We start from the raw sequence: 18,386 nt of genomic DNA, 5'->3' as shown, positions 1-18,386 counted from the left end.
TTGTTTTGCTGCTGCTGCTGTTGCAAAGTTGTGTTTTTCCTAAATTTCTTGAATTCAAAGTATTTGTTGAGAACCAATTTTCTACTAATCTTGAAATTCTTAGAAGTGACAATAGGGGTGAATAGGGGGGACACAACCTGCCAATAGACCTAAGACATCATGATGTAACCCAAAAACTGCATCAACTTAACACACCTAATTAAGTAAATAGCCCAAAATACAACAATTTTATAATAGTCCAACATTCAACAAATAGTCCAAATACCATGTAGATGTTCCCATTTGCTAATACATTTCAATTTTAGATTAGGATAAATTTTATTAAATTCAAACATAAATGGATAGTAGTGCACTTCAAATAAGGACTTGTTTCGGTTTGTTAACGCTTTTGCTGCTGCTGTTGCACTTAATTGCTATTGTTCCTGCACTTAGTTGTTGCTCCTCTTAGTTGTGCCTTCTCAATGACATTCCTTTGAGGTTATCAACTGTGTAGCCTCTAGTTTATTGTTTTATATTATAATTTCTTTATTGATATAGGTATTCAAAAATACATTTAAAATGGACAAGTCTTGGATGTTCAAGGATAGAAGATCAAAAGACTATAAGAATGGAGTTGAACAATTTCTTAATTTTGCTATGACCCATGCAATTGATCTTCAATCCATACGTTGTCCTTGTAGAGTCTGTGGAAACTTGAGAAGCCAACCTATTCGAGTGATTAGAAATCATTTATTTTTCAATGGTATTGACCAAAGTTATACCACACGAATATGGCATGGAGAAACAGTCACTGATCGGGCATCACCATGTTTAAATGAACAAGATATTTCCCAACAACAATTTGACACGTCTCCTATAAACAATGTAGCTGAAATAATAGAAATGGTTCAAGATGCATACGATCGTTGCACGACTGATTCTGAAGTGTTTAAGAAATTACTTGAAGATGCGGAAAAAACATTATATCCGGGTTGCACAAAGTTTACCAAGTTATCTGCATTGGTTAAACTGTATAACTTCAAGATTACGAATGGCCTATCTCACACTGGGTTTTCAGATTTACTGACGTTGTTGGGTGATATGCTGCCAATGAACAATGAAATACCATCATCCATGTATGAGGCTGGGAAGACGTTTGCTGCATTGGGAATGGGATATAAGAAAATACATGCATGTTCATTTGATTGCATACTTTATAGAAATGAGTACAAAGATGCAACTTCATGTCCTACATGTGGTACATCGAGATGGAAGTTAAAGAAGAATTCCATTGAAATAAGAAAAGATGTGCCTGCAAAAGTTTTATGGTTTTTTCCACCTATCCCAAGGTTTCAAAGGATGTTCCAATCAGCAAAAATAGCGAAGGATTTGACATGGCATGCTCACGAAAGAGATTCTGATACAACAATGTGTCACCCTGCGGATTCTCCATCATGGAAGTTAGTAGACCACAAGTGGCCAGATTTTGTTGCAGAGCCAAGAAACCTTCGATTAGCTATTTCTGTAGATGGAATAAATCCACACAGTTCCCTTAGTAGTAAGTATAGTTGTTGGCCAGTTATGATGATTACCTATAATCTTCCACTGTGGTTATGTATGAAGAGGAAATTTATGATGTTGTCATTGTTAATATCAGGTCCACAACAACCTGGTAATGACATTGATGTTTACTTGGCACCACTAATTGATGATTTAAAGATGTTGTGGGAGATAGGTGTTGAAGCTTATGATGCTTATAAAGAAGAACACTTCAGGTTGAAGGCTATATTGTTGTGGACAATTAACGACTTTCCAGCATTAGGCAATTTGAGCGATTGTACTGTAAAGGGATATTATGCATGTCCAATTTGTAGTGAAGGAACATGTTCTCACAGATTAAAATATGGTAAGAAGAACACATATGCTGGCCACATAAAATTTCTTCCGCGGTACCATCCATATCGGAGGCAAAAAAAGGCTTTTAGTGGTGAGCAAGAGTTTGGATTAGCTCCAATACCATTACGTGGGGAGGAGATATTAAATAAGGTTGAAGGGCTTGTAACCATATGGGGAAAGAGAAATAAAAAAACATTAGATGGTGGTACAAAATGTTGGAAGAAGAAATCATTATTCTTTAATCTTGAATATTGGAAGTACTTATATGTTCAACATAATTTGGATGTTATGCATATTGAGAAGAATGTGTGTGAGAGCCTCATTAGTACGTTACTTAATATTCCAGGAAAAACAAAGGATGGCATTAATTCTCGCCTTGATCTTGTAGAAATGGGTTTGCGTGAAGAATTGGCACCATAAATTGGGAAGAAGCGAACATACTTGTCTCCAGCATGTTACACATTGTCTAAGGAGGAGAAAAGAACAGTATGTACAACATTATTGGAACTGAAGGTTCCAGAAGGATACTCTTTAAATTTGAGAAGTCGTGTATCAATGCAAGATTTGAAACTTTATGGTCTAAAATCACATGATTGTCATTTATTGATGCAACAGTTACTACCCGTGGCAATACGATTTGTGTTACCTAAGCATGTGAGACATGCCATTATTAGGTTATGTTTCTTTTTCAATGCTATTTGTAACAAAGTGATGGATGTGGAAAAATTAGATGAGATTCAAAAAGATCTTGTGGTCACATTATGTTTGCTTGAAAAGTACTTTCCACCTTCATTCTTTGATATCATGGTGCATTTGATAGTGCATCTTGTTAGAGAAGTTTGACTTTGTGGACCAGTTCACTTTAGATGGATGTACCAATTTGAGAGGTTCATGAAGATCTTAAAGGGTTATGTTTGTAATCGTAATTGTCCTGAAGGTTGCATTGCTGAAAGTTATATTGTAGAAGAAGCTGTTGAGTTCTGCGCAGAGTACTTATCTGGAGTAGATACAATCGGGATTCCTTTTAGTAGGAACATAACAGTTGATGATGATATAGAAATTGGAAGGCCTTTATCAAGTTGTTCTGTTGTTACTGTTCATCGTAATGAATGTGAGCAAGCACATCATTATGTCTTAGAAAATACAAGCGACATTCAACCATACATTGAGTAAGAATATTTCATGTATATTTTTTACAATTGTATTCTCATAAGTTAGAGATTTATCTCATAATATATTGCTTTATTCATGACTTGATAAGGAGCATATGGCTTGGTTGAAGCTAAAATATAATCGCCAATCACAAAGTAAAAAATGGCTACAAATCAAGCATAACAAAACATTTATGTATTGGCTTCGTGAAAAGGTATTGGGGTAATTCAACATTTATCTTTTTCTAATAACAAATATTGTTAAGAAAAAATTAGCTAACTATTCAACCATATACAGGTCTCAAAGGAGTTAAGTGGCCAAAATAATATCTCAAATAACCTGAAGTGGATAGCACAAGGACCTCGATTTGATGCTATAAAATTTCCTTGCTATATCATCAATGGTTGTCATTATCACACAAAAGATCGGGATAACTCACGAGTTAGCCAAATAATGGAGTTAGTTTAGTGGCATCAACAATGCAAGTGACAGGTTACAAGGATAAGAACCCAGTGTTTACGGATATGAGTTACTATGGAGTTATTACTGAGATATGGCAACTTGACTACAATATGCTCAAGAATCCGATATTTAAGTGTGATTGGGTTGACAGCACAAAGGGAATTAGAGTGGATGAGTTGGGTTTCACATTAGTTGAGCTAGGGAGGATAGGCCATAAAGACGATTCCTTCATTGTGACTTCCCAAGCTAAGCAAGTTTTTTATATACAAGATCAACTTGATCCGAGATGATCAGTTGTGCTAGAACCTCCTCAAAAACAATATTCTTGTGAAAAGGATGATGAGTTCAATGATTTTTGTATAGAGCATCATGGCTTTACAAAAGTTTTGCCAGAAATTGAATCATTAGATGTGGTTGATGATTCTCTGTCATCTTGCATGTGAGGAGATTGTGAGGGAACTTGGCTCGATAATCCATGATGAAAAAAAAATGTCTTTGTAAGAATTTATGTCTAAATGTTGTATTTTTATGTTAAAATGTTTGACTTATGTTTCATTTTCTTCATGTCTTTATATTTAATTGTCTAACTATTTCACCTTTTTGTTTTAAAATTTTAATTTATTCACAGGATGGATACTTCTCATGTGTTGCCTACTGATGGAGAGGATGCATGGTTACCTGCAACAGAACCAAAATCTAATAAAAGAAAAGGCAGAGATTTGACAACATTACTAGATGTAATAAAGGATAGGAGTTCTACTGTACGAAAAGCCACTGAATATAATGAGAATGGTCAACCAATTGGAAACAATTCAATCAAATGTTCAAGCTATCATGGGGTGTTGGCTCGCACAGTGGTTCCGATATGCTATAAAGACTGGTTTGAGGTGCCAGCTGAATTGAAAGAAAAATTATGGAGTTGTGTGGAGGTAAGTAAGACTAAAAAACATGTATTTAAGTGCACTCAAAATTTGAATTTTATAATATTATATTTTTTTATTACTCAGTTAACATACAAAGTGGATGAAAGAAGTAAGAAAAAAGTGTTATCTTCAATTTGTTCAAAATGGAGGACATTCAAGAAAGAACTTAGCAAGTACATATGTGAAAACAAGTCAAATCTTGAGATCATATCAAAACCACCAGCAATTTATGGATTTGTTGAACAAAGACATTGGGACTCATTTCTTGGAAGACGACTATCAGAAGAGTTTGAGGTAAAAATAATCAAAATTTAGTTATTTAAAATGTCAATATTAAATGCTATACATTTGGATTAACATTGTGTGTTGCATTTTTAAAGATTTTAAGTCAGGTTCAGAAATGGAGACGAAGTCAAAATAAGTATAACCATAGAATCAGTCAAAAGGGCTATGCTCGCTTTCAAGAAGACTATGTCAGTGGTTTTAAATTTTATAATTTAATAACAATTTTGATATGATTATTTTTAAAAATTAATGAATGTTTGATTGATAGAAACATATGACCAGATCTACTGAAGATTTGGATAGAAGTGTTCTATGGTAAAAGGCTCGTCAAAATAAAAATGGAGAATATGATGACAAGACAATTAGGGAACAAGCTGCGAGAATTGTAAGATATTTGTGTGTACTCATTGCATTTATTTTATATTACCTAAACTGTTCATCTTTCTTATATAGTAATGTAATATTGTAGGATGAGTTGACCAAACAAAAAAGTGATGGGAGTTTAACGATTGAAGGATGCAATGACATTCTTACTATGGTATTGGGCACTCTTAAAACTTCTGGTCGAGTAAGGGGTGTAGGAAATTCTTTCACACCTAGCACCTACTTTCACTTGCCTAGACATGGGAATCAGTCACATTGGGAGAAGAAATATAATGATCTTGAGGTAGTGGTGGTACAATTACAAGCTAGGCTTCATGCAGTGGAACAACAAACACCACATATACCACAATTTGAACATGTTAGTTCAAACACCTTCAGAAGTGGTTATGAAGGAAATTTTTAGCCTGATTTTCTCTCAATAGAAAACGGAGTGAGAACTAAGGATGCCATTCCACCCCAAGCTCCTACCCAAAAGATTATAAAGGTGTGACCCATTTAGAACACCTAAAGTTGTTATATTTTCTAATACTGTTAGTGATTAAATTAGTGCTTTTGTTGTTATCTATGTGTTTGTTATAGAGCAAATGTTCAAACACGTTGAAAAGTGGTGGTAGAGGGAATTTTCTGCATGATTCTATCTTAGCAGAAAATAGGGTGAGAACTAAGGACGACATTTCACCTCAAGATCCTAAACAAAATAAGAGAAAGGTGTGTAGTTTTTATATATTGATGTTGTTATAATTTCTAATATCGTTAGTGATATTCTTAGAAGTTCCATTGTTAACTTTGTGTGTTATAAGGCAAACTGTGTAAACTTGCAGTAGGTTCTATTGAAAATATTGTTGCTCATGGTACGGTGTATGAGAGAATTGAACCTAATGAAGCCATTCATATGGTGCCACTAGGAGAAGCCAATTTACATGTATCTATTCAAGTTGTTATTCAAAACGATGCCCATCTTCCTATACCTATCCCAGATGAGATGTTTATTGTTGGAGAAGCAGTGGGATTTTTTGTTGCTTGGCCCAAAAATCTTGTATTGGTCAGTGATGAGGTAAAATATTTAAACTTAGAAACTTTATTACACTTGCTTAAAATTAAAGTTGACTTATATTTGTTGATTTTGAAAATTTTTAACTTAGGGCGCTTCAATTAATGTTGAATGTGGAAAATATCAAGAGTCCATTCAATCTTTTGTTGCATTAGTTGAGCATATCAAGTATGATAAAGCCATAGACATTCCACCAGAGAAAGACATATTTGGGGAGGAGATCAATACCCAACTTCAAAGAGTAGACATGGAGTATATATGTCATGTAAAAGAATTATTTGTTACATGTATCATGTTGTACATAAGGTAAGGAGAATTTGCTACATCAATAGTTATTTCTATAGATTTTATGAATTACGAATTTAATTAACATTTGTTTGTTTTATTAGTCATCTCCATCAAGTGTTGAAGGCTTCCAATTGGAAGAAACAATTTGTATTTGTTAACCCTTGTGTTGTTAGTGGAAAAACTATGGCTAGGGAGAAATCAAAATCAGTGTTGCTTGCAAGAAGATTAGAGAAGGCTATGCTAGAACAATTGATTTTCATTCCTTATAATAATGGGTAATTATCTAAAACTATTTATTTCATGTATTCAAAGGATATTAAACTTAGTAAGCTTATATTTGTGACTTGTTCAATTGTAGGTACCACTGGATATTGTTAGTCATTGATCTAACATTGATGTACTTGCTTGATCCAATTCATTCTAAAATAAACACAACCCTTGAAATTGTAATAAACACGTAAGTTTGGCTGGTTTGTACATTTTTAAGCAATTTGAGTTACTCTAAAAATATTTTAACTTCTGAAATTTCTTTTGTAAAATGCTTTGAAAATTTATAAAACTATCCAAAGGAAAAGGAGGACAAATCCAGTTTGGAAAGTAGTTCAAGTAATTAGTATTATTTTCTCTAATTTTATCATACTTATATTTATGCTAATGGTTGTTCAGCTTGATCATAACACTTTATATGTAGTTTCTAATAATAATGAAAATGTTTTCATGTAGTCCCCACAACAACCTACAAACGTGGAATGTGGGTTTCATGTAATGAGGTATATGAAAGACCTCATTAGATATCAAAGCATCCTAAGAAAATAAAATGTGAGATAAATTTTAAACTTTTATTACTATTATATTCATGATACTTGTACATCTTCTTCATTATCTAATTGTTTCTAAATAACCTCTTGCAGTTCAATGGAAAAAAGACTTACACGGAAACCGAACTTGATGAAGTCCGAGTAGAATGGATTAATTTCATACTAAAGAATATGAGTTGAAATCCAACATGTAAGTATGATATAACTTCCGTTCCTTAAATTGCTAATAAACAATTTTTTTAGTTGGTAAGGAATATATAATCACTTCAAGAACATAACAAATTTCATAAAATGTGTAAATTTTACTACATACAAAAGCATTTGTACAATGGAAGATAGTAAACTCAGGTACATCCTAGGAAAACTCACAACCTTCACAAAATATCACTCTTACACTCAAGAGTTTGAGATTGTTTCACACTAGATTAGTCTTGTATATCACTCTTGTATTGCATGATACCCAATATAATGAATATAAGAATGAACCCAATTTGAAATATATGTCTTCAACGTGCTCAATAACTGCAAGAGGATTTTTGATATCACTGTTGTCGATATCTAGAACAGGGTCATCATCGTCATCAACATCTTCCATTTCAACCTCCATCTACAGAATTCATGATGGATATGCTGTCACACACATCATTATTTATAGAAACTCAACTCAGTAACAGTAAAATTATTCGTTTCGATCAAGTTGCCTTTTTCTTTATTGTGAAAGAGTAGAGTCTACCAAAACCTAGAGGACAAAGCATATTAAAAAACCATTCTTCTGGATTGGTGCAAAGGCTATCTATTGCTTTCTTAGCTTGCAGAACATAGAAGCTAGAGCAGATTGAATTGTAGTTCTAGTATTTTGAGCTTACTTACCTTGCAAATTTACATAGAGGATTCTTGTTTTTGTTAGGGATATAGTCAGCAACATGGTTGTGCTCCTTGTTCACATTATTAAGTAAGGTCAACGAGGCCAATGAAGTGCCTAACATTGTAGATGTTTTAAAGAGTGTTATTGAACCAAATGTCTATATTAGACCTTAACATTCAAAAAAAAAAAAAGATATTTGTATTGGTTGGACACAAAAATTCTGGATGACTGTATAGTTTTTAGTACACTTTGTACTTTATTGAATACAATATTTATGACTGAATTTGTTTTGTGTCATTGTTTTATGAAGAAACCATATTTAGAAATCCTTAATATCTAAGACAATTTCAACATGAGTTTGCAATGGAGCCTGTTGTGCTGGATGGAGTTTTTCAGTCCCTCTTCTGCTTGTATTACAGAGTGTTGACAATTTGAACTTTGAAATGCCATGTTTATGGTAACCCAAAATCTTAGGTCTTGTTGAAGCTAATAACTAGGTAGAATTGTTGCAATGTCTTTTACTTTGCTTATCACTCAGAAAATAAATGCTCTCCTTGTCTTAAAACAGTTTAGATAAGAAAAGATGGTATGTGTGTAGTATTACTCTTTGCAACTTGTATTATCTGTGGAGCTTACTTTGTCTCTGTGGGGGCTGAATAATGGGGATCGTAAAGAGGCCGAATGGCTGAACTTGGAGAGTTGGAATATAAATATAGTATTCGGCTTCGTCCCGCAATTTCAAATCATACCCTATTCGGTCAAAAGGCCGGTTGGGTAAGGGGCCGAGTGAAAAGCAGTTTGCTTTAAAAGAAGCCGATTGGCGAACTAAAGGTAGGCCCAGCCCCTAGGCCCAAGAAACAAAATATATAAATAGAAGAACATCAGCCAGAAAGAGGCATGCGAGAACTATTATGCTTAACTTAGAATACAAGTAATCTTGAGTATAGAGACTGACTTGCCCGTCGGAGTGCTAATTCCGGCACCCCCGACCGAAGTGTTTGTTCCTTTTCAGGTGACTAACATAGGATCATTAGCATCCCCCAGGATCAGAAGAGTATTTCCAAACCACTTCTCCACAATTGGCGCCGTCTGTGGGAATACTCAAACACATCCATAGCGGGCGTAACGGAAGACCCTCCGATAGTCACTGATGAAACCACGCAGAGAGACGACCTCACTCCAACAAACATGCTTGGACCGGAGACTATCCCCGTAAGACGCGCTTTGAACTTCGCTTCACCCTCGACTCCAGAGCATGAAGCAATGCAAGCGATCATGGAACAAACAAAACAAAACGAACAAAGGTTAGAGAACATGATCGTAGAGAATGAACGTCTACGTCAGGATTTGGCCTTGGAGGTGGTGAAGTCCAAACAAGTTGTACGCCAAGGCCCAGAACGACCTGTGAGGGCAGATGGTCGACGATCTCGAGCCTGACAACAAGACACTGATAGCAACACCGACTCATTATCCCCGGAGCCCAAGAAGAAGGGGCAATCTGAAACCTCTAGTTCCTCTGAAAAGAGTCCACGTATAAGGCATAAGCGTAGAAGAAACAGCTCAGATGAAGAAGACTAGCATGATCCCTTTGTACGACAGGTCGCTAGGGCAGTTCTGCCCAAAAAGTTCAAAGTTCCGTCGTTCACTCTCTATGATGGAAAATCAGACCCCACCGATCACATCCGTCACTACAAGCAAGCCATGACATTGCATGCAGACGACGAGGCCCTTATGTCCCGAATATTTTTCAGCAGTTTGGGACCATTGGCTGTCAGGTGGTATTATAAACTGGAGCTGACTTCGATCAAAAGCTTCCATCAATTACAGAAATCTTTCAGGGCCATATTCATCACTAACGAGGTCCAGCCGAAACAAGCCGACTCTCTCTGAGCAATGCAGATCCAGCCAGGAGAAACACTAAGAGTGTATTCGGCGCGCTATTGGGAGTGCTTTAATCTTGTTGATGACGCTTGCAACGACTCTATGACCATCACCGCCTTCAAAATGGGTTTGCATCATGACAGTGCTCTCTGCAGTTCTTTGACTAGAAGACCCCCCAAGACGGTCTGGTCATTGATGAAGAAAGTTGAAGAATACTGCAAAGTGGAAGATGACGCTTTGTGAGTTAAAGTTAAGAACACGGCCAACAAGACAGCTCCTTCTGAAATTGCTCGGCTGATAAATTATGTACCACCTAAGAGCCCTGAACCACGGCATCGGGCCAAACGAGACAAGAGAAGGGATTCTTGCCGATCAAGCGACCAATGCTCCCATCGAGAAAATGAACAACTGCAAGTTAACAACAGGCACACGAGGTGTGCTGATAAGAAATATACAGAGTTGACAGAGCCGATCAGTGCGGTTATGTCCAAAATCCAACACCTTTCGTTCTTCAAATGGCTATCGAAAATGGTGGGACCTCCTAACACGAGAAGACGGGATAGACGGTGGCCATGATACTGAGAGTTGTTATGCACTGAAGGATCACTTGGAGGAATTGGTACAAGATGGCTGGCTACAACAGTATGTCCGAAAAGGCAACCTGACCAAAACAATAACCTTAAGACAGGATTCACCTCCGCTTGGCGTGATCCACATGATATACAGCCTGCCAATATCATCGGCGGTGCATACGATTCAGTCGAGCTCTAACCCTCAAAACTAACTCACTCCGGCTAAACGGCCTCATGAAGCCGCAGGCATTACTTTTGATGATTCAGATTTGGCCGGAGTAATACTGCCCCACATTGATCCCTTGCTAATTGAGTTGCGCGTAAACCGGTTCACAGTTGAGTGCGTACTCATCGATCCAGGGAGCACATCAGAGGTTATGTATTATAAGACATTTACCAAACTCGGCTACTCAGAATCGGATCTCTCTCCAGCCCCATATCCACTATTTGGCTTCAACGCCAATCTAGAGTACCCGTTGGGGAAGATCACACTACCTGTTCAAGCAGGCTCCTAAACAATGGATGTGAAATTCTTGGTCGTCAAGCTGTCGTCGCTGTATAATCTCATCATGGGGCGATCTTGGTTGCATACTATGCAGGCCGTGCCAAGCACCTATCATTAGTTGCTATGCTTCCCGACAGAGCGCAGTATTGAGCAAATCCGTGGCTCCCAGAAATTGGCGCAAGCATGTTATCTCCTTTTGTTGAAAAAATGCCAAAGGAGCTGCAGGTGAATTCTATTGAGGTGCCAGATCGAGAGAACCACGACGATGTTGGGCGGCTCCCAAATGAAAAGGCCACGGAAGGCTTAGACCGAGTTGAAATCGATGGAAGCCCAGATAAATTCTTCATGGTCGGCGCATCCCTGAATCAGGCCGATAGACAGCAGCTAATCTCTTTCCTGCACAGCAACCTCGATGTTTTTGTGTGGACTCCATATGAGATGCCGGGTATAGATCTGTCCATTTCACAGCACCGTTTGAATATTGATTCTAAGTGAAAACCGATTATTCAGAAAAGCCAGCGATCAGCCGCAGAGCACACTGCTGCCGTTGTTGAGGAGGTTAACAGGCTGCTTAACGCCGGGGCAATCAGGGAAGTGACCTACCCTATATGGCTCTCTAATACAGTGGTGGTGAAGAAGAAAAATGGGACCTAGTGAGTGTGCGTCGATTTCACGAACCTGAACAAAGCCTGCCCCAAGAATTGTTTTCCCCTACCCAGAATTGACCAACTTGTAGATGCGACGGCACGCCATCAATGTATGAGCTTCCTCGATGCTTACAAAGGCTACCATCAAATCGCCATACATCTAGAGGACCAGGACAAAACTGCATTCCTCACCCCAAAAGGAACCTACTACTACAAGGTTATGCCTTTTGGGCTGAAGAATGCAGGGGCAATCTACCAAAGACTGGTCACCACCATGTTGAAGGAGCAACTCGGCCACACTATGGAAGTGCACATTGACGATATGGTGGTCAAGTCCAAGGAAGAGCAGAATCATATAGCCGATCTGGAAGAGACGTTCGGCATTCTACGCAAATATAAAATGAAGCTGAACGCTTCCAAATGTGCGTTTGGGATCGGCTCTAACAAATTCTTGGGATATATTGTCAACCACCGAGGAATCGAAGCCAACCCAAGGCAAATCACAGCAATCTTAGAACTCAGCTCCCCTCGATCGGTCAAGGAAGTTCAGAAGTTAATGGGGATGGCTGCCGCACTCAACAAGTTTATTAGTCGGTCTACAGATCGTTGCCGACAATTCTTTCATACACTACGGCAGGGCAAGGCTTTTGAATGGTCCACCGAATGCGAAGCCGCTTTCAACGGCCTCAAGACCTACCTCCGCTTAGTACCACTCTTGACAACACCTGCTGCTGGTGACCCGCTCATTTTGTATCTGGCAGTTTTCGACAGGGCCATCAGCGCCGTACTAATAAAGGAAGAGCTGGGGGAGCAGCGGCCATTGTATTATGTGAGCAAAGCAATGGTTGACGCCAAAACACGCTACCTTTTGTCGAAAAAACTCATCCTAGCCTTAGTCATGGCGGCAAGAAAACTGATGCATTACTTCTAGGGACATAGCATTGGGGTGCTAACAGATTATCCCCTCCGATCAGTGCTACGAAGTACAAAAGCATCAGCACGTGTTTCAAAGTGGGCTCTTGAACTCGGTTAGTACGACATTCAGTTTCTACCTAGAACCTCAATCAAGGGACAGGTGCTTGTTGACTTTGTTGCCGAATTCACTGGGGGTCTTGTCGATTTCAAGTCCGATGAGATTCGACCAGAGCTGAACTGGAGAATTTATGTTAGGGACATTTGGCAGTTGTATTGTGATGGAACATCCAATCAGCGGGGCAGCAGAGCCGGAGTTATAATCATGGCTCCCGATGGCGCAATAATTGAGCAGGCCGTCAAGCTTAGCTTTGAAGCGTCAAATAACGAAGCCGAATAAGAAGCCCTTCTAGCCGATTTGCGAAATGCACATTTTTTGGGTGCTCGGCGTTTGCTTGTATTTTGTGATTCAAAACTAGTGATCAATCAGCTAAGGGGGAGTACGGGGCAAGAAACGACCGTATGTCCGCTTACATGAAAACGGCCAACTCCTTGCTGGCAAAATTTGACCATCATGAATTGAACCAGATAACTTGTGATCAGAACACATATGTAGATGACCTTGCTTGCCTAGCCTCCGCCATTAATTTAGAGATTAAACGGACCATCGAAGTAGGTTTCATCCCGGAGCCGAGCATTAGCCCTTTGGAGGAAGCCTAGGTTAATGCTATAAAATCTGGACTGAGTTGGATGGATTCCATCGTCACATTCCTGTTTTCTGAACAGCTCCCAGAGGATAAGAAAGAAGCGCACAAGCTGCGAAACAAAGCCCTGCGTTACTACTTGGATCTGCAAGGAAAGCTTTACAAAAAGTCCCTTTCTGGCCCATACCTAGAATGCGTGCATCCAGACAAAGTTGAAGAGCTTCTGGCCGAAATACATGATGGCAGTTGCGGCGCACATTCTGGCAGGTGTTCTTTGGCCCATCGAGCTATAACACAGGGGTATTATTGGCCGACAATGAGATCTGATGCCGAATACTATGTGAAAAAATGTGAACGGTGCCAGAAGTTTTCCCCGTTAACCCATCTGCCTGCTGAAGAGTTGAGCCCTATCACCAGTCCCTGGTCGTTTGCCCAGTGAGGGCTTGATATCGTAGGACCATTGCCGAGGGCCCCGAGCAACAAGCGATACTTGATCGTCGCCACAGACTATTTCACAAAATGGGTCGAAGCGGAGGTATTAACGCACATTCAAGATGCTGATGTCAAGTGCTTTGTGTAGAGAAATATCATAACACGATTCGGCATTCCATGAGCTCTTATCTCAGACAACGGCACCCAGTTTGATTGTGGCGTCTACCGAGAGCTATGCAGCAAGTATGGTATCCGGCCCTACTTTTCCACGCCGGCTTACCCCTAGAGCAATGGTCAAGTAGAAGCCTCTAACAAATCCATCTTGGATAGCATCAAGAAGAGGCTGGAGAAAGCTAAGGGCAAATGGGTCGAAGAATTACCGAGTGTATTGTGGGCACATCGAACTACGCTGAGGTGATAATCTGGAGAAACGCTGTTTACTTTATGTTTTGGTACCCAGGCGATCATACCCCTGGAGATCGGCCACCCAACCCTAAAATCGCAAGTTTTTGATATGGGCCGAAACGACATGATACTGACTTTGGATTTGATTTTGATTGAAGAACGAAGAGACCGCGCCCTTGCCTCCATGGCACGATACCAGCAACAGCTTGCCAAGTCATACAATCAACGTGTTCAGCTTCGCTGCTATAGACCAGGAGAGTTGGTCCTGAAGAAAGTACTTCCGGCGGCCAGGAAACCAGCTGACGGAAAATTGGGCCCCAACTGGGACGGCCCCTATCAGGTCGATTCGATCGTAGGGGTAGGGGCGTATCGGCTTAAAGACAAGTCAAGAAGGAACCTCCCACGGCCTTGGAATTCAATGCACTTACGAAAATTCTATCATTAAACCCGAGTTGTGGGGAATGATACTAGTTTTGAATGGTTTAACGTGTACGTGCACCACTTTTGTAATACAAAGATCCTTGTTTACTCACTGCCAAATCCAGTTCAAAAGTGTTCCAAATAAAGCCTCCAGATTCGGAGCCCCATCGGCGCATGATGTCTTTGGGCCGATAAATCCTCCGGATTCGGAGCGCCCTTCATGGATATCACGATTGGCCAAATAAAGTCTCCGGATTCAGAGCCCCATCGGCGCATGACGTCTTTGGGCCGATTAAGCCTCCGGATTCGAAACACCCTTCGTGGATATCACGATTGGCCAAATAAAGCCTCCAGATTCGGAGCCCCATCGGCGAATGACGTCTTTGGGCCGATAAAGCCTTTGGATTTGGAGTGCCCTTCGTGGATATCATGATTGGCCAAATAAAGCCTCCAGATTCGAAGCCCCATCGGCGAATGACGTCTTTGGGCCGATAAATCCTCTGGATTCGGAGCGCCCTTCGTGGATATCATGATTAGCCAAATAAAGTCTCCGGATTCGGAGCCCCATCGGCGCATGACGTTTTTGGGCCGATAAAGCCTCCAGATTCAGAGCGCCCTTCATGGATATCACGATTGGCCAAATAAAGTCTCCGGATTCGGAGCCCCATCGGCGCATGACGTCTTTGGGCCGATAAAGCCTTCGAATTCGGAGTGCCTTTCGTGGATATCACGATTGGCCAAATAAAGTCTCCGGATTTGGAGCCCCATCGGTGCATGACGTCTTTGGGCTGATAAAGCCTCCGGATTTGGAGTGCCCTTCGTGGATATCACGATTGGCCAAATAAAGTCTCCAAATTTGGAGCCCCATCGGCGCATGACGTCTTTGGGCCGATAAAGCCTCCGGATTCAGAGCGTCTTTCGTGGATATCACGATTGGCCCTTCGTGGATATCATGATTGGCCAAATAAAGTCTCCGAATTCGGAGCCCCATCGGCGCATGACGTCTTTGGGCCGATAAAGCCTCCGGATTCGGAGCGCCCTTCGTGGATATCATGATTGGCCAAATTAAGCCTCCGGATTCGGAGCCCCATCGGCGTATGACGTCTTTGGGCCAATAAAGCCTCCGGATTCAAAGCACCCTTCGTGGATATCACGATTGGCCTTTTATGGATATCACGATTTGCCAAATTAAGCCTCCGGATTCTGAGCCCCATTAGCGCATGACGTCTTTGGGCCGATAAAGCCTCCGGATCCGGTGCCCCATTGGCGAATAACGTCTTTGGGGCGATAAAGCCTCCGGATTCGGAGCCCCATCGGCGCATGACGTCTTTGGGCTGATAAAGCCTCTGGATTTATTGCCAAGGCCGTGTGTAACGTATGTTGAATAAATATTTAATAAAGAGTGCTCCGTTATGACGAGCCGACAAAAATTGTTTGCACATTAAGGTGTGTATACATTTGAAATGAACTCTAGACAGTCAATGTCTATCTAATCATCTAAAACACATTTATTTAAACATTTATGCAATAAAGCACAAAACATGCTAATATATGTGTGTCGAACAAAAATTATAAAGAAACACGAACATTGAAAACAAAACATTTTATTCAATTAGCCAATGATTGCATGGTTTTTAACACAATCTGCATTTTCAGCATCATAATGAGTGTTTTTATCCGGTGTCTCTCTCATCATCACTCGTTTTGACTTTAAAAGCGAAAAAGGGAAAATGCTCACGCTGGTACAGCGGCAACGCCGAATCAACACCCTTTGCACGGAGAGTCTTCGCGGCCTGAAGTACCTCGATCCAACCGTGCCTAAATCCCCGGTTCTCTCATCAGCAGACCTCCTCCGCAAGTTTCTCTTTGGTTTTGTCGATCCCAACCTTCCGACCCGCATGGAAGCCTTGTTCGTAACCCATGGTCGTCGCATTCTCTACGGTGACCATGCTTGCCGTATCTCGGTCGGCGATGGCGTGACTCAATAGCCGTTGAGTCACCCTCTCCTCCACGATTGGGTTGGATTGACCCACCACATGCAGCTCAGTGGTTTGAGCCTTCCTAAGCTCCTTGAGCTCACGCTCGGCCTTCTCCTCGCGAGCCTCCAAACTGCGGATTCTTTCGTCCTTCTTCTCTATTTCTCATCACGCAGCGGGCAGGCGCATGTCGACTTTATAAGCGGTATACAGCCCTTTCACCGCCCTGTGGATGCCCTCTCGAAATACGTCAAAATCTTGTCGAACAACCATCGACTGTTGGACCTCCGGTGGAAAAATCTGTCGAGCAAACTCGACCGCCACACCTGGGTCCTTGATAATGGAGTCTGCCTTCGTCATCGGTTTATTCCCCACGAAAACTACAAAACTCAACGGTCGCGGCACCACGTTGGCCTCATTTCTCGGTCGCAGTCGCGGAGAACTTCCCCGTTGCTGTTTCTCCTTTCGGGGTGATCTGCTTCGACGACTTGGTGGCTGACGTTTTTCCAGTTCTTTGGATGCCCTACCTCCCGCACGAGTAGGTTCGCTGCTGCGATTCATTGCAGTATCAAAGCTCAGCCAAAGTTCACGCTTCTCCTCTGCTGTTGAAGAAAACTTTATTTGACATTCGCACTTATCTAACCCCATGCAACAAATTGTTTTAAATTGAGTTTGAACACAGTAAGTGAAGTTACTGGCGCGAAGAGTCCATCCCATTTATTTCTAATGCTTGCAGCGACCTCGAGGCGATTTCATTAACACTAAACTCCAAAAGACGGATGCCGATCGATATGTGCCACAGCCACTCCATGTACTAATTTTCGACTTTTTGGAGTTAAAATGGCCTAATTATCTAAATGGTAATTATACATGAATGTCTTGGAGTTCATGCACTGGTTAGGGCAATGGCAGATTTATTAATCTAACCGGCCAAACGTCTAGGTCCCATGCCAATCGATATGTGCCACAGCCACTCCATGTACTAATTTTCGGCTTTTTGGAGTTAAAATTGCCTAATCATCTAAACGGAAATTATACATGAATGTTTTGGAGTTCATGCACTGGCTGGGGCAATGGTAGATTTATTAATCTAACCGCCCAAGCATCTAGGCCCCATGCCGATCGATATGTGCCACAGCCACTCCATGTACTAATTTTTGGCTTTTTGGAGTTAAAATTGCCTAATCATCTAAACGAAAATTATACAAGAATGTTTTCGAGTTCATGCACTGGCTGGGGCAAGGGCAAATTTATTAATCTAACCGGCCAAGCATCTAGGCCCCATGCCGATCGATATGTGCGACAGCCACTCCATGTACTAATTTTCGGCTTTTTGGAGTTAAAATTGCCTAATCATCTAAACGGCAATTATACAAGAATGTTTTGGAGTTCATGCAGTGGCTGGGGCAAGGGCAGATTTAGTAATCTAACCGGCCAAATATCTAGGCCCCATGCCGATTGACATGTGCCACAGCCATTTTTTGAAGTTAAAATTGCCTAACTATTTAGTCGGCAAGTATACATGAATGAATGATCCAATAACACAATTTAGCACAAATAATAGCAAAGTGCAAAAGGAATTTTCAATAAGTAAATTGGGCACAAATTGTAGCTATTTTACATATGAAAACTACTAAACAAAAGGCTACAAATTTGCAGGGAAATGCTTAGAGAAAACTTAAAACATGTAGCCATACATAAAAAACTAAACAAAAGTTGTAAACAAAAACTACTGTCACCCTGATCAATCATCGAAGTCAGACTCCAGCGGCTCAACATCCACTTGCTCGTATGGAATTGGCACAGCCAATGTCATATTAGCAGCAGCA

At 40.5% G+C, this 18,386-nt stretch overlaps 1 protein-coding gene, 1 long non-coding RNA gene and 1 pseudogene across 3 annotated transcripts in view; all 3 read left to right on the top strand.

Annotated features, from left to right (window-relative positions):
- Positions 1 to 5,035, top strand: part of LOC114266400 (uncharacterized) — a 31,782-nt gene extending 26,747 nt beyond the window's left edge. Inside the window, exons 3-5 of the mRNA XM_082875016.1 lie at positions 4,118 to 4,418; positions 4,497 to 4,706; positions 4,793 to 5,035. Coding sequence (XP_082731142.1) covers positions 4,119 to 4,418; positions 4,497 to 4,706; positions 4,793 to 4,930 — 648 coding nt within the window. The 5' untranslated portion in view covers position 4,118 and the 3' untranslated portion in view covers positions 4,931 to 5,035. The remainder of the gene's footprint in view (positions 1 to 4,117; positions 4,419 to 4,496; positions 4,707 to 4,792) is intronic.
- LOC145793669 (uncharacterized) lies at positions 559 to 3,968 on the top strand (annotated as a pseudogene).
- A 655-nt stretch (positions 5,036 to 5,690) lies between the features above and the next one.
- Positions 5,691 to 8,294, top strand: LOC114267891 (uncharacterized). 2 transcript variants are annotated; one of them, XR_014333260.1, is made up of 3 exons: positions 5,691 to 6,695; positions 6,779 to 6,877; positions 7,144 to 7,238. It is a non-coding gene; the product is annotated as an uncharacterized LOC114267891 (long non-coding RNA). The 2 variants fall into 2 exon arrangements; XR_014333261.1 differs by lacking the exon at positions 5,691 to 6,695 and adding an exon at positions 7,332 to 8,294 and having other exon boundaries at positions 6,771 to 6,877; positions 7,144 to 7,239.
- The last annotated feature ends 10,092 nt before the right edge of the window (positions 8,295 to 18,386 follow it).

This window comes from Camellia sinensis, chromosome 6 (assembly GCF_055761805.1).
Source record: "Camellia sinensis isolate YWXY chromosome 6, ASM5576180v1, whole genome shotgun sequence".
In the NCBI taxonomy this organism is placed as follows: Eukaryota; Viridiplantae; Streptophyta; class Magnoliopsida; order Ericales; family Theaceae; genus Camellia; species Camellia sinensis.
The sequence above is the reverse complement of the archived record's forward strand: the minus strand, read 5'-3'. Positions and strand labels throughout refer to the sequence as shown.